The 16,723-nt window shown below is 38.6% G+C and overlaps 1 protein-coding gene across 1 annotated transcript; it reads left to right on the forward strand.

The window, feature by feature from the left end:
* The first annotated feature begins 8,510 nt into the window (after nt 1-8,510).
* Nucleotides 8,511-14,868, forward strand: LOC141153187 (uncharacterized). Its single transcript, XM_073637888.1, has 9 exons — nt 8,511-8,821; nt 8,937-9,050; nt 10,309-11,988; nt 12,120-12,219; nt 12,751-12,899; nt 13,091-13,203; nt 13,365-13,454; nt 13,539-13,661; nt 14,624-14,868. The coding sequence occupies exons 1-9, from the start codon at nt 8,755-8,757 to the stop codon at nt 14,825-14,827; spliced, it is 2,640 nt and encodes an 879-aa protein (XP_073493989.1). The 5' UTR covers nt 8,511-8,754; the 3' UTR covers nt 14,828-14,868.
* Nucleotides 14,869-16,723: the final 1,855 nt, after the last annotated feature.

A 16,723-nucleotide genomic window follows, 5' to 3' on the forward strand; every position in this document is an offset into this window, starting at 1 on the left:
TTTTATGTTTTTGTTTCCTGCATGACATAAATATTATAGCCCTGAGTGATGTATTCAGAATTTCCTTGTTCTGTCCTTCTTGCATCACCACAGCATGATTACTGTGACAACATTGTGGCAAGAGCCCAGTCCTGGAAATTCCACAGCAAATCAGGAAGCAAGTACCAGATATGTTAGAAGATTTAGCAAATACAATCAACTGATTTTTTTACATATAATATATATATATATATATATATATATATATATATATATATATATACAGTACAGACCAAAAGTTTGGACACACCTTCTCATTTAAAGATTTTTCTGTCTTTTCATGACTTTGAAAATTGTACATTCACACTGAAGGCATCAAAACTATGAATTAACACATGTGGAATTATATACTTAACAAAAAAGTGTGAAACAACTGAAAATATGTCTTATATTCTAGGTTCTTCAAAGTAGCCACCTTTTGCTTTGATGACTGCTTTGCACACTCTTGGCATTCTCTTGATGAGCTTCAAGAGGTAGTCACCGGAAATGGTTTTCACTTCACAGGTGTGCCCTGTCAGGTTTAATAAGTGGGATTTCTTGCCTTATAAATGGGGTTGGGACCATCAGTTGTGTTGTGCAGAAGTCTGGTGGATACACAGTTCATAGTTCTACTGAATAGACTGTTAGAATTTGCATTATGGCAAGAAAAAAGCAGCTAAGTAAAGAAAAACGAGTGGCCATCATTACTTTAAGAAATGAAGGTCAGTCAGTCCGAAAAATTGGGCAAACTTTGAATGTGTCCCCAAGTGCAGTTGCAAAAACCATCGAGCGCTACAAAGAAACTGGCTCACATGAGGACCGCCCCAGGAAAGGAAGACCAAGAGTCACCTCTGCTTCTGAGGATAAGTTTATCCGAGTCACCAGCCTCAGAAATCGCAGGTTAACAGCAGCTCAGATTAGACACCAGGTCAATGCCACACAGAGTTCTAGCAGCAGACACATCTCTTCAACAACTGTTAAGAGGAGACTTTGTGCAGCCGGCCTTCATGATAAAATAGCTGCTAGGAAACCAATGCTAAGGACAAGCAACAAGCAGAAGAGACTTGTTTGGGCTAAAGAACACAAGGAATGGACATTAGACCAGTGGAAATCTGTGCTTTGGTCTGATGAGTCCAAATTTGAGATCTTCCAACCACCGTGTCTTTGTGCGACGCAGAAAAGGTGAATGGATGGATTCTACATGCCTGGTTCCCACCGTGAAGCATGGAGGAGGAGGTGTGATGGTGTGGGGGTGCTTTGCTGGTGATACTGTTGGGGATTTATTCAAAATTGAAGGCATACTGAACCAGCATGGCTACCACAGCATCTTGCAGCGGCATGCTATTCCATCCGGTTTGCGTTTAGTTGGACCATCACTTATTTTTTAACAGGACAATGACCCCAAACCCACCTCCAGTCTGTGTAAGGGCTATTTGACCAAGAAGGAGATTGATGGGGTGCTACGCCAGATGACCTGACCTCCACAGTCACCAGACCTGAACCCAATTGAGATGGTTTGGGGTGAGCTGGACCGCAGAGTGAAGGCAAAAGGGCCAACAAGTGCTAAGCATCTCTGGGAACTCCTTCAAGATTGTTGGAAGACCATTTCCGGTGACTACCTCTTGAAGCTCATCAACAAAATGCCAAGAGTGTGCAAAGCAGTCATCAAAGTAAAAGGTGGCTACTTTGAAGAACCTAGAATATAAGACATATTTTCAGTTGTTTCACACTTTTTTGTTAAGTATATAATTCCACATGTGTTAATTCATAGTTTTGATGCCTTCAGTGTGAATGTACAATTTTCAAAGTCATGAAAATACAGAAAAATCTTTAAATGAGAAGGTGTGTCCAAACTTTTGGTCTGTACTATATATATATATATATATATATATATATATATATGACAAGTAGTAATTCGCGCTTGGGGGGAGGGATACAGACACAGAAAGAGGTGTTGGAAGATAAAAAGTGGGTGTTTATTAGGATATCAAGGCATAAAATATAAATAAAAAATATATATAGAGAATATATAAGGAGGGGGGGTTTACGAGTAAGGGCTAAAATGGATAAAAATAGGGGGTCTAGAGTCTAAAAGGCACACACTGGGGTGTGTACAGCGAAGCAGTGATCCTGAGGAAACAATATTGCTGGGTTCAAATAGATCCTCTGTGTAGCTCAGAGTAGGAGAACCTGTAGGGAGAAGGAGTGGGTGGTTAGGATATTTGAAGAAGTGGTCGTGGGGGAATTTTTGAGGTGGTGTGAATGCAATATTACCTGATCAGATGGGTAGAGATGATCGGGTGGGTCGTCTCAGGCGGTCGTACCTATGGTTAGTGTATCATATATCATGAGAAGCTGGTATGATACAGTATTATGGTACAATGTAGAGGCCTTAGTACCTGTGTATGGGGTCGTGCTCCTGGGTCCAATTGGTCGATCAAGTAGTAGGGATGCCACCTGTTGGGGGGTTAATTAAACTACTCGATGGTTTGGTTCCAATGAAGGTGGTACCTATGAAGGATAACAGGTGGATAGGTGAGACCAGTGAGAGGGTGGTGGGTTGGGTATACTGGTCTGAAATAGGGGGGAGCTGGAGGTTACCTTACTTCCGTCGTGCTCAGGTATGTTGAGGTTTGGTTGTAAGTGGCCCAGAAGAGTCTGGTATTAAAATTGCCGTAGGGTTCCACAGGTAGTATTAGTGCATTAGTGTTCACCTGTAAATGGGAGTACAGTATTTAAGAATTGGGCAGAGATGAGGCTCAGGAGGAATAAGTGGTTGTTGATTACCTGGGTCGCTTGGTATTTGGTGTTATCCTAATGTATTCCTGATGAAATAGTAGTGAGCTGGTGGTGGCTTAAAGCCTCTGGTCCAGTATGTCCAGTGGGGCACGGAAGTGGATGGTACCGTCTTAGAGAAATCGCCCCTGGTAGAGGTAGGTAATTCTGGGGGGAGGTCAAGGAGTATAGTTAATGGTCAGAGGGAGACGGTGTGACGTACAGTATACTCACAGTTAGGTGGCCTTACGTGGGTGTTATGGCGATCGGTCGTCCAGGGTGTACCGCTGTCTGGTGAGGCGGGCAGGGGTTTCCTGGATCCGGAGCGAGAGCGGAGTCCCGGCCGGTGACTACCGCTTCCCGCGTCTTCCGGATATAGATACAAGTATGCTCCCTGCAGAGAGCGCTTGAGGACCTGGGTCACGTGACCCAACCAACACCTACCTACAGGAATTGAAAACTCTAACGAATAAAGGACTGGAGGCAGGTTTCCTTACGAAGGACGAGTATGAGTATGTCAATATTCCACATCCAAGATTAGCTGCTTTTTACCACCTACCAAAAATTCATAAGGACCAAAAAAACCGGCCGGCGCGAATTACTACTTGTCATATTGATATCTTTACTCATTTGACACATAGTGGTTTGTGTCTCCCAAATTCGCTGCTGCAAATTGACTAGCCTGCTAGCGCCTCCTTACTCGTACCATATATATATATATATATATATATATATATATATATATATATATATATAAATAAATAAATATATTCCCAGCCAAAAAACAATCCTTGAAGTATCTCAAAATAATGGAGGCAGCACACCAAGCAAAGATTCAAAATAAGGTAGAAATTTAATAACCCATGATAGTGATGTTTCAGTCCATATCTGAAACTTTCTCTTGGTTGAGGAAGGTCCACATATGAAGCAAAACGTTACCATCATGAGCTATTAAATTTCTACTTTATTAAAAAAATTTGCATTGGTGTGCTGCCTCCATTCTTTTGATATGTATATATATATATATATATATATATATATATATATATATAATGAATATGTTTGGAAAGAAGTATGTGGTCGATATGCAATATTCTGGTACTCTACTGGTAGAAACTTCTTGACAAATTCTTAAGACTAGAAGAAGAAGTTTCCCAAATTAATTCACTTTTCATGGACTGTCAAAATTTGCAGGAAGGTTTGGGGTTATATACTTTAAAATGTTGCTAGAATTTGGAAGCTGTGTAACATAGTGGCACATTATGTGTGCACGGGACCATATATACAGTGCCTACAAGTAGTATTCAACCCCCTGCAGATTTAGCTGGTTGACACATGCGGAATTAACTAGGCATTGTGACATTTGTACTGTAGATCAGCCTGGGAGTGGGAAATGCACTGCAGCAATTTTTTTTTTTTTTTTTTTAAAACGTTAAAAGTTAATTCAGAGTGTCATTTATTATTCAACCCCTCAAACCACAAGAATTCTGTTTGGTCCCCCTAAAGTATTAAGAAGTAGTTCAGGCACCAAGAATAATGAGCTTCACATGTGTGGATTAAAGATCTCTTTTGCCAGCCTTTTCTGACTATTTAAGACCCTCTCCAAACTTGTGATCAGCACTCAGACATGGTCAACATGGGAAAGACAAAGGAGCATTCCAAGGCCATCAGAGACAAGATCGTGGAGGGTCACAAGGCTGGCAAGGGGTACAAAACCCTTTCCAAGGAGTTGGGCCTACCTGTCTCCACTGTTGGGAGCATCATCCGTAAGTGGAAGGCTTATGGAACTACTGTTAGCCTTCCACGGCCTGGACAGCCTTTGAAAGTGTCCTCCCGTGCCGAGGCCAGGCTTGTCCGAAGAGTCAAGGCTAACCCAAGGACAACAAGGAAGGAGCTCCGGGAAGATCTCATGGCAGTGGGGACATTGGTTTCAGTCAATACCATAAGTAACGTACTCCACCGCAATGGTCTCCGTTCCAGACGAGCCCGTAAGGTACCTTTACTATCAAAGCGTCATGTCAAGGCTCGTCTACAGTTTGCTCATGATCACTTGGAGGACTCTGAGACAGACTGGTTCAAGGTTCTATGGTCTGATGAGACCAAGATCGCGATCTTTGGTGCCAACCACACACGTGACGTTTGGAGACTGGATGGCACTGCATACGACCCCAAGAATACCATCCCTACAGTCAAGCATGGTGGTGGCAGCATCATGCTGTGGGGCTGTTTCTCAGCCAAGGGGCCTGGCCATCTGGTCCGCATCCATGGGAAGATGGATAGCACGGCCTACCTGGAGATTTTGGCCAAGAACCTCTGCTCCTCCATCAAGGATCTTAAGATGGGTCGTAATTTCATCTTCCAACAAGACAACGACTAAAAGCACACAGCCAAGAAAACCAAGGCCTGGTTTAAGAGGGAAAAAGTCAAGGTGTTGGAGTGGCCTAGTCAGTTTCCTGACCTTAACCTAATTGAAAACTTGTGGAAGGAGCTCAAGAATAAAGTCCACATGAGACACCCAAAGAACCTAGATAACTTGGAGAAGATCTGCATGAAGGAGTGGGCCAAGATAACTCCACAGACCTGTGCCGGCCTGATCAGGTCTTATAAAAGACGATTATTAGCTGTAATTGCAAACAAGGGTTATTCCACAAAATATTAAACATAGGGGTTGTATAATAATTGACCCACACTTTTATGTTTAAAATTTAATAAAATTCAACTGAGCAACATAACTTTTTGGTTTGTAAGATTTATGCTTCTGTTCATAAAACCTACTCTCGTTTGCAGTTTGAAGGCTCTAACTTATTTGCATCTTATCAAACCAACTAAATCTGCAGGGGGTTGAATAATACTTGTAGGCACTGTATATGCATACATATATATATATATATATATATATATACACACGCACACAGAAAACTATGCAGGAAAAAAATTAAATATAATTATATATTTATTCTACCTAGTTTTCACATAGTTTTGTGTATGTATGCATTATAATATGTCTATCTATCTCTCTTGTGCGCTATCACTCTCTGTATATATATATATATATATATATATATATATGTATATATACACACACACTCAAAAGTGAGTGTATAAAAGACCAGTAAAGTCTATGCAGGAAAATAAATTGTGTGTATAAATTATGCAGGAAAGAAAAAAAAGTATATATATATATATATATATATATATATATATATATATAAAATTTTCTTTCCTGCATAATTTGTAATGGTTTTTAACATGTTTTCCCTAGAAAAATGTGTGGCCAATTACTGAGTGAATCAATTCACAATAATTCCGTAAAAGCTCAGAAATACCAATATCTCTTTAAGTAAAACACAAGTGCAAAGCTTTAGCTGTGGCTAGAACTTCGGAGTTGGTAATACGGCCGCTTTGATGCAGCATTTATAATTTGATATTGATATATATAATTTCATTTGATATTGATTCACATTGCCATATGTCACAGGGTTAGTGCTATTCACTGACCTGGTGAAGGTGTTTGTTTTTGCTTTTGTGTAAGTTTTTCTTAAATGTTACAATCTTATTTTAATTGAGGTATTACATTAAGACAGGAACGGCACAACAGGTTTCTTTTCATGTTTTGATCTTAAATCCCTTTTAGCGACTGTCATTACTTCTATCTTTAGAAATGTGAGTCATTCAACCAGGTCATTTTATTCAGAAACCATTTTTGAAGTGAATTATTTCCTGCATACAAGGAGCACACAATAAACTGTATCAGTAGATGAAGTCTTGTGGACTGAAAGCAGCTCGGTGATCTCACCTTATGTGTATCACATTGTGTGGATAATCAGGAAACCACAGTTTATCTTTCCAAAAATAGAAAACAGAAAACTGGTGACAAATATCTGTAAGATGCAGCCTTGTTCTCACCTGGGCGTCGTATCAGGTGAATGTGGAGGTGCAATTTCCATGTAGCTGAGCTGAATACTTAATAGCACTGTACAATATCTCCACCCGCTATTATTACATACTGCACTGTTGCCTGTTTAGGAAACATCTTATAGATATATTAGATAAATAAATACATTATTAATGGAAACATAGGAAATTGATGCCAGTAAAAGTCCACCTTTATATCTTTTCCTTTTATCTTTGGATGTATATATGTTTATTCCGGTCATGTTGAAGTTTGTTCCAAGCATCTACTGCTTTCCCAGTGAAATAATATTATTTCAATTGCTTCTGTTCTCCCAATTAATTTCAGTTTTTTTTCCTCTTTATATAGATTTTTTTTATTATTTGCTTCCTAAATGCAAAGTTAACTTTCTCAAATGTCTTTATTAACAATTTTCCACTATTTTGCTGCTGCGGAGTGTCATTTATCGAGTTCTGTTCTTGCGAAAATGTTAAAAATGCATCAAAGATTCTGCTCAATTCTTATGTCTCTCTCTGCTCTTCCCCATCTCTACCTCTGCTGATATAGATGGCAGAAAGGAGGGGAAGGGCACTGTGCACATATCTCCATTACTGAGAGGGGAGAAAGCATGTGCAGTCTCAGGGAGGGCACAGAAAGCAGGTTATAGATAAGGAGAAAAGCACATGTAGAGGAAATAAGTGTTGAATATCAGCTATGCTGATACATGTGCTAATGAAGGCAGCAGCACCCTGAATATCAAAGTCTAAATTACATGGAGAGACATTCCTATAAGAGATATTGTCGTAAACATGGGATAGAAAACTGGGACAAAAAAAACGAGCACTAGTGCTTTCAGAGAAGTGAAGTTTTATTAAAATCTAAAATAACACGTTTCAAAGGAAACATCCCTCTTCTTCAGATTCAAAGACCAGATATGATCTGAAGAAGAGGAATGTTTCCCTCAAAATGCGTTTCTCTGAAAGCGCTGGTGCCCATTTTTTTTGTATCCTGCTTTTAGTACAGTATCTTCTCCATGCTGCAGACACCTGTGGCTATGTACAGCAGGTGTGGGTTACACACATTACACACATGCTAGAATAGTTATAGTGACTCTAAGTATTTTATCAGTGATTTTATCTATACAGTATCACACTATAATATATGGTCATTGTGTACAGTATTTATCCCTTTTTTGTATTTTTTTTATTGGTATATTAGTTTTGGTATAGTAATATGGTGATAACATTTGTTATTTGATAACTATATGACTAGTATTTAGAAATATTACCTAGAAAATGATCTTATAGCTGTGTTTTGGACCTAATCTAATCTAGGTCCTCGGTTATAGGTGAAGGTGTCTGTCACTGTTTTGGGGCTGTGCTGTCGCCATTTTGATGGCACAGTGGTTCTTTTATGGGGACACTCGTGATAATAAGTGCCGTGTACATATAGTCGTCTTATTCTGTAATGTGTGTTAGGGTGTTAGGGTCATTTATCAAAACGTCCTAAAATTGCAACTTTTTTCCTCTACCTAAGGAGCAGCCTTGATAGGTTTCTAGAGAATCTCACAGTTTAGATATTTATGGGTTTCCTATAGTAATGCTTTAGAATAACTTAGTCTTTCTCCTGAAATGTCTACTACCAGGAAACAAAACATAATATTCACTTACATAATGAAATGATAGAAGTTATTCTTAGTATAGTCACATTAGACCAAGCCTAGGAATGATAATTATTCCTGCTGCTAGAGTGACATCCAGAAAAGGGAGTGCGGGGGAAACAGAGAGCACAATGTTATCCCTAATTATAGAGCGTGTAGTAGCGACATCACGTTTATTGCTGATGAGTGTGCACAGAGACGGCACAAGCAGAGTATCGGAGCTGGATAAACCTGTATCCTTTCCTTGTAGCCTCAGGAAACGGATAGAAGAGCTGTCTGAGCTGAGCAGGAAATATAAGTGAGTGACGTGGACGGGTTGTGGGTGGGAATGTGACATCACGCAGTATAAAGACTCAGAAGAGATCGGCTGCTTCATGAATCTCAGGAAAGTCAGAAAACTCCAGCGGCAATGAATGAATCTAAGAACAGAGGAGAATCGCTGTATCTCAGCATTGGTGTGCTGGCTATTAGTGCAGGTAGGGGAGATTTATTTAACCTTTTCCCTTCCAGTATATACCCACATTAATAAAAAAAACTAATGTAAGGTTTAATATATTATATAGATTTGAATGTTTTTTTTTTCTGTTTTAGGGAGTTTACTTCTATCAATACAATATTACAGTGTTGGTGCATCTTCTCCTCTTATACCTCCATCTGCGCTGGGCATCCTCCTCGTTATATTAGCTGCCATTTTAGGATATGCAGGTATGGATCTACTCACAGAATATGTTGGCTTAAAAGGGTCGTCCAGATCGGTAGATGAGCGGCGCTGATGTTGATGCGTCTGTACACACATATTGGGACGCATGCTTGTCCGTCAGAATAGTATGGGACAGATGGATGATACCTGCCGGTTGTGCACGCATCCTGGGAAGTGTATGTAGCTGTGACGTCATCAGAGCCGCTCACCTACTAATGTGGAAGTGAGTGATGTCTGACCTTTAACTGTTTATTTAAAGTTGAATAGTTATTATATTTCTTTCATGATCATTGCATAAACACATGTGCATGATGCGTCATCATCAATTCTTACATGTATATTATGTATATTTGCTGGACAGATGAATGCGGCATGTTGTCTGTAAATAACTATGGTATATAGATAGAATAGAAACTATTAACTAACTATTGACTGGAAGCTTTAGAATTTCAATGTAATGAACAGCACTTATAGAAATCAATGAGTAAGAGCTTCTTTGTTTGACAATATATGAAAAAAACATTATATAAAAATAAAATGTACTACATTATAAAAGTGATAAAGTAAGTAATAAATAAGAGCAATGTATTAATGCCATTGTAGGAACACTTTGTTAAAGGGAATTTGTCAACAAGTTTTTGCTACCCCTTCTGAGAGCAGATTTAGGAGCAGAGACCCTGATTCCAGTGATGTGTCACTTATTGGGCCGCTTGCTTTAGTTTTGATAAAATCATTGTTTTACTGGATGCAGACCTCTGAATGCTGAGCTCTTTATAATCCCACCCACATCACTGATTGGCAACTTTATGTATACACTGTGCATAGGCAGTAAGCAGCCAATTAGTGGTGAAGAAGGGGTTATACAGAGTCAAGAAAGGATTACATGGTAGTAGGTTTATTAGGCCTCCAGTGATAATCCTGATGATAAAACTCTGATATTATCAAAACTGCAGCAAACAGCCCAGTAAGTGACACATCACAGGAATCAGGGTCTTGATTACATCATGCTTCTCTCAGGTTAGATGCCAAATTCCTGGTCAGACATTCTCTTTAAATACCAAAAGTTTCAAATAAGCCTTATAATAAACCCTTAAAAATAATACCCATTGTGCCCCCATGCTATAAACGCAACATTTTTGAGTATTGGCGGGAATGATGTGGAATTTAGGTAGAAATTATATTACCCTATAAAATGGATCTGAAGAAAATATTGAATTAAAAATGATTATTCAGTTTATATTTTCATTGTCATTTGCATAATAGGAATCCGGAAAATACGAGGAAACATTTCACTGTGGGTCTCGTTTTACTGGACAGTGTCCGCTCTGTGGTGCGGATATGGAGTCAATCTGATCCTGAGAGGAACCAATGTCATCAGCATCTCTGAAATGAGAAATGCAATAGTTCCCGGTTTAGTAGCATTTTTCCTGGGGCTGCTCATTATTGGTATAGTGGGGATCCTTCAAAAGGAAATTCTCCTTGCTTTGATGTCCATCGCACTTTCTCTTTCCAGTATTCATGAAATAGTTATATTCTATGATAGCAGAGTAGGCACCTCGGCAGTTGCATGTAATTATCTTCTAGTTGTGCTACTCGGGATATACTTTACGGGTGGTCGGACTCTCCAGAGCATCACCAAAGGGCAGGTTATTTTACCAGGAACAGACATAGCTAACAAAAGCCAGGAGCAAGGAGCATCCGGTGGTTCTGGTAAGGAGGCGTTCATAGCGGCTTGTTTCATTCTTAACATGGTGGCCTCTAGTGTGTTTGGCTGCCGACTCCTTGGAATAACCAGTAGTCTTTTCGTTGGGCAGGTAGCTTGGCTGTGGACAGCTGCGGTCTACCAGACAGTTATCTGTATCTTCTCATACCGTAATTATCACATGCTAGAAGCTACACATTTTGCATTTTTTTCCATTTTGAGATATGCTGAAGGCTATTCTCTACTCTATCAGTTCTTAAACACAAGCCAGTTAAATTACCCCCTTCCATTCTTAGTGGTTTTCTCCATACTATTTTTTGTCCTCACTTTGTTTGCAAGTATTCAAAGCCCCATACAAGCAATATATCTATTGTTTTACGTTGCCTACTGCATTGCATTAGCTTGTAACCCTCAAGGATTTTTTCATGGTGGACCCCAGGGAGTTAATATCGCAATTTACATTGTTTCGGCCATTATAGTTCTAATCACTTTATACAATGCAAAGTCATCTACAACTATCCCGACAGGTGAGGGCACCATCAAGAAACTATTCATCAGTAATAATTTTTTCAAGCTCCGTCAAGATAAAGATATAAATGAACCCTACCTTGGATATTCCAAGTACGGCGATGCAGAAATCCTCGCTCATGCGTGCAATATTTTGGCTGCTTTTGCCATGACTATGCCGGGGAACCCGAATGAACCTTTGGTTACAGTTGTCTTACCATGGGTTGTGGTTGCGGGAGGACTTTATAATCTCATCTGTGGGTCAGTAGCGTTCTCCCGTGGCAAGACACTAGAGAGCAGTGCCTTCATCCTGTATGGGGTAATGTGGGTGATATGGGGAATTTCCAGGTATAGTGGTATCTACAGCACAAGCAGAGGTTTCAATACTGCCGTAGGAATTATATGTTTCATTCTCTTTAATAGTTTCATTGTTTTCAGCACACTTTTCCTAACCAAAGCCTGGTTTGTGTATGCTCTCACCTTCCAACTTATCTTAATCAGCTTTCTTCTTGATGCAATCAATGCGCTTCCTCAAGGCTACGATATTGCCGTTACAATTATATTTGGCCTTGCTGGATTCTACTTATTTCTTTCAACTCTTCACAATACCACTTTTGAGGCTCCCCTAATACCAGTTGGCAGCCCCATTATCAAAATTAGTGGTTTTACCAATGACAGATCTAAATGTCCGCATCTCATTTCTACAAGGACCAGCTCAGTCCAAAACATTGCAGGTAAGATATCAATGAAAGACGATATTAATGTTTTTTTTTCTTTTGTATCCAGCTATGTCTGTAGCAACTAACAAAAGTTTCTTTAGAAGACGGACATAAACATGATTTTAATATTCCTGTTTTTTTTTTAGAAATTATGAAAAATGGAGGGATATGTGGAGTACCTACCGACACGGTGTACGTACTGGTGGCCGCTTGCAATCATCCGGATGCAGTGGAGAGGGCATACAAGTAGGTTCATCTATAACAGAGTGTTTGATGGTTTTCTGAAAATATAATTTTTATAATTAAAGGAACACAGGAGGAAAAGCATATCCACTGTTTAGGACCTGTGGGGGGTGGGTAGGGGTGCATGAATCAATGATTAAGAGCACCAAAGAGAAAACTCTGTACTATGCAGCGCCCCCTAGAGTTTTTAAGAATTCCATGAATTCTTGCCAAATTCTTTAGAAATATTAGATGTTTTAGGTTTTAAACATGTTTTGACAGTAATATAAGCTATTACTGTATATCAGGGGTGTAACTACAATAGGTTCAGGGGTTACAATCTCACCAGGGCCCTGGAGCCTAAGGGGCCCAAAAAGTCCCTTTGGCCCATATGAAAAGACTAATTCTATTAAAGACTTGCAATAACTGGGGGCCCCATTGGAGCTTTTGCATCGGAGCATATGAGCTTCAAGTTATGCCGCTGCTGTATATAATAACCTGTCATCAATGAACAATCAACAATTCACTAATTATATTTACTTTGCCCCTTTGCAGGACCAAACGTCAGGCTCAGGATCGCCCAATGTCTCTGTGGATATCAAGCCTACAGCAATTAAAACCTGCTAAACATTTGCTCAATCCTTTGCTGTGGGACTTTATGGAAGCAGCTTGGCCCTCATCAATCAGTCTTGTGATCCCAAGAGGTGAGTACTTACAAGAAAGTCATCATTTCGAGATCCATATACAAGAGATAGAAAATACATGAAACAATTCCATCACGTCCCTTATTTTTGTGTGACACCAGAATTTGCCGTGATGTACAATAAAAAATTATATTGTGCTACTATGCTAACCAAAAATTTCTTAAATGTGAATACATTTATTTCACTCATAGGACCATGGTTGGATGTTTTAGGTGCTCGTGACTCCGCAAAATACATTGGGACACCTCAGAGCATTGCTATACGGATCCCAGACTGCTCAGTGACTACGCACTTAATTGATATGGTAACAGAAAAGTCTACTTGCATCTAAAGTTATCTCAAAGTGTATTCAAATATCATATTTCTTCATAAAAATTACAAAAAAGTCAAATTCATACTTACAAACTTTTTCACAAAAAATAATTTCTGCTGACAAAGTAATATTAAACTCCATTCGCTCTGTAGGTCGGCCCCATTGCAGTCACATCAGCCAATCCTTCCGGAGAAGCAGACACTACTCATCACAACCAAGTATATGCAAAATTAGGAGATAAGGTGAATATGGATGGATGTATATTTAGCCAACTGTAGTTTACAAGTTGAAGAACAATAGGTAAAAGCGTCTATAATTTCTTTCAGGTTGATGGCGTTCTATGTGATGGAGCTTCCCCTGAAAATATTGCTTCTACTGTGGTAGATTGCACAAAAATAGAAACTGGTAACGTCGCATTCTTTAGAGTTGGCATTGTTCCCAAGTCACAGGTAATGCAGTTATACTAATATATTATTATATTTTACACACTTTTTTTTGTATTTTTGGGCACAGTTATTCCATTGTCTAAGTGATATGTTGATTTAGAGGAATGCAAAATATATGATCAACATTTTCCATTTGTATGCCATATGCTGTACATTTCCAGTGGCAATGCACAAAGTTCAACTAAAGGATTTGTATAAGAATAGAAAAAAGTAATATTCTTTCCAGAAAAGGTGCAAGTTTGGAATCATCCAGAATTGCAGCTTAGACTCATTCTGAAAAAAAAGGCAGATTCTTCTTACTAATCTCAGAAAACGTATTTAGGAAAGCTCATAAGTTTATAATAAACTCACACTCCTTATCTATGAACTGCTAAAATATTTATAGCCAGAACTGTTTATCTTTCCCATAATAACTCTGCTTTCCGTCACCTGTCTCATCTATTGCATTATTCCTGTGTCCTGTTGAGTATAAATATGTGATTCTTCAGATTTTGTGTTATACTATGTCTGATGAAGAGACCTGCGTAGTCTCGAAAGCTTGCAACTTGTTACCATCTTTTCAGTTAGCCATTAAAAGGTATCAACCACTGAGGACTCTCAAATCTAAATATTTTTCTACTTTTTCTACTGGCTAACATGGTACAAAAATATATATTTTCACTATAATAAAGAAAGAATTTATTCCCCAGCAGAAATTGTATATTAATTCTATTCTAGACCAGTATCAGTTTTTTTAAATTAATTACAGATCCGTAATAACAGGATTTTCTAAACTATCTGGAATATGATTATATTAACAGCACTCATCCCTAAAGTCCACTGTATTCATAGGGTGCATGGTTTATGGTTGGAAAGCCATCTAAATATCTATAGCAATACTTCTGGGAAGAAAAGTGTAAAAAAACAAGTCAGTAAATAGTAAAATCAAAAAACTAATTGCTAACATAAATTATTATATTTTTCAGGTTTTACAGATATTAGACCAAGTGCAGCAGAAGCACAAGAAGGGTCTTGTTAATGGGGGATTCTCTGGATCCACAGAAGAAATCACACAGAAGATAGATGGGTCTAATAACCAGGCAGATGTGCGGCACAACACCAACCCTGAAGATAATGAATCGGCATCATATGTTAACAATGGCTTTACAATAGATGATGAATCCCAGTGAATTTAACATTTGTGAATTTAGCACATTTTGTAAAAATTGAAGGACACAATTTCTAATTTTTGTACCTATTTATATTATTTTAATATTGGATAGTATTTAATATTGGATATTAAATATTTTTGTAAAAAATGTTGTCGTCTTTTCAATGACAGTGAAATTACAATTATTTCAAAAGACCTTTTTTGCTCTACCCCATTACCAGTCAAACATATTCATCAAGTAACATAGGATTAATAAGACTAAATATGTTTATTTGAACCTTAAAATCTGCATGCTGCACTTTGAAGTCGTCTTTGAGTACACTTTTTATATATGGTGTTCTGGTAGAAAAAAAGTTTAATTACAAAATTTTGGGGGGATTCTACTTTTTATTTTGAAGATAAGATAACCCTTTTTTTCAAGTCTTGAGCTGTAATGACATGTAATGTAAAGCATAAGGATGCCAAGAGGATTGTATCATTCTTGCCTCCCAAAACCTCTTGCGAAGCTTAAAAAGTGAACAAGCAATAAAGACAATTAATTAATAATTTACAGTCCACAGTTTAAGATTTGTGGAAAAAAAAGCAGCTTTTAGTAGATCAATGAAAAGACATAATGATTCATGACACTATAAGGATTTCACTGATATAAAGTGAAGAAAGTGGTAAATCATTAGCTAAAAATTCTCAAAAGTGATATTTTTAAAAATAAATCAAAATCAAGTTAAAATTTTGTCACCAAGATAGTACATAAAAGTTAAAGGGGTGAGCATTATAAAATGATGTTAAAAAGTGAAGAACAGCTTGCTTTTTTAGTGAGTAAAAACATTTACACAACTTTGACATACTATATAACACTCAATGCAATTTTGGTGTAACTAAAGAAAAAAAAAACAATTGTCTAATGATTGTGCATTGATAGAGTAACCAAACTCAAGGAATTGCTACACTTTTGCAAAAAAATATGCATACTTTATTTTTCAATGCAGAAAATTGATACTCTGGCTTCACAAACAAACACGGCTTCTTTATTTGTGGGTAAATACAAAGTCCAAGATAGTGGTTAAAAGGTTCAATAAATAGCATGGCTAAAGCATCGTGCATGCGGCCTGCCAAAGGATGACTCCGCTTCTCACCTCTGTATGTTGAACTGTATTCACGTCTTTCAGACACGAATACTTAGGCGCCGTGACTGGGGCAGAGCAGCGCTTGTGAGCACCAGCCGTGATGTGCAGTAGCGTGATGAGGTGTTGACGCCACACTGTGACTTCATCACACGGGAAACAGTGAGCGTCCCAGAAGGAGCCAAAGATTAAATAAATATCTTATTTATCATTTCTTCATAAATGTATTTAAATTATTTGGTCTTATTGCATTAGGAGGATATGCTTGTCACTTTTGCAGATTTTGCAAAGGGGCCTAAGGACTCCATGTTACTCGTCTGCTTATAAGGTGATTTACAGAGGCAGACACAGACAGAAGAGATCCCTTGTGCAAAAACAGTATATGAGCAATTTGCAGTCTAATAATTCACCCCTTTATCTATCTCTACAGCTTCTTTCACACGCCAGTGTCTCCAGTACACAATTCTCGCATGTACCAGAGACACTTACACACGTAAACCCATTCAAATGAATGGGTCTGTGCACATGTCAGTGTGTTTCCACGGACCATGTGTCCATGGGCAAAACACGCTGACATGTCGGTTCTTTACACGCTGCATGGGCCGCAAAACGTCCCACACACGTGCACACTGATGACACATGGATGACAGCCATGTGTTATCAGTATCACACGTAGCGGCACCTGGGAATCAGCGGTACAGTTCCCAGGCGCCGGGTGCTGAAGGAATCTCTCATCATTGTCCCTTGCTGGCGCTGTGATCAGCGCAAGCAAGTGACAATGTTGAGAGTAGTAG

The sequence above is a fragment of the Phyllobates terribilis genome, unplaced genomic scaffold (assembly GCF_046119375.1).
Source record: "Phyllobates terribilis strain yellow unplaced genomic scaffold, ASM4611937v1 Scaffold_7__3_contigs__length_470593459, whole genome shotgun sequence".
NCBI classification, from domain to species: domain Eukaryota; kingdom Metazoa; phylum Chordata; class Amphibia; order Anura; family Dendrobatidae; genus Phyllobates; species Phyllobates terribilis.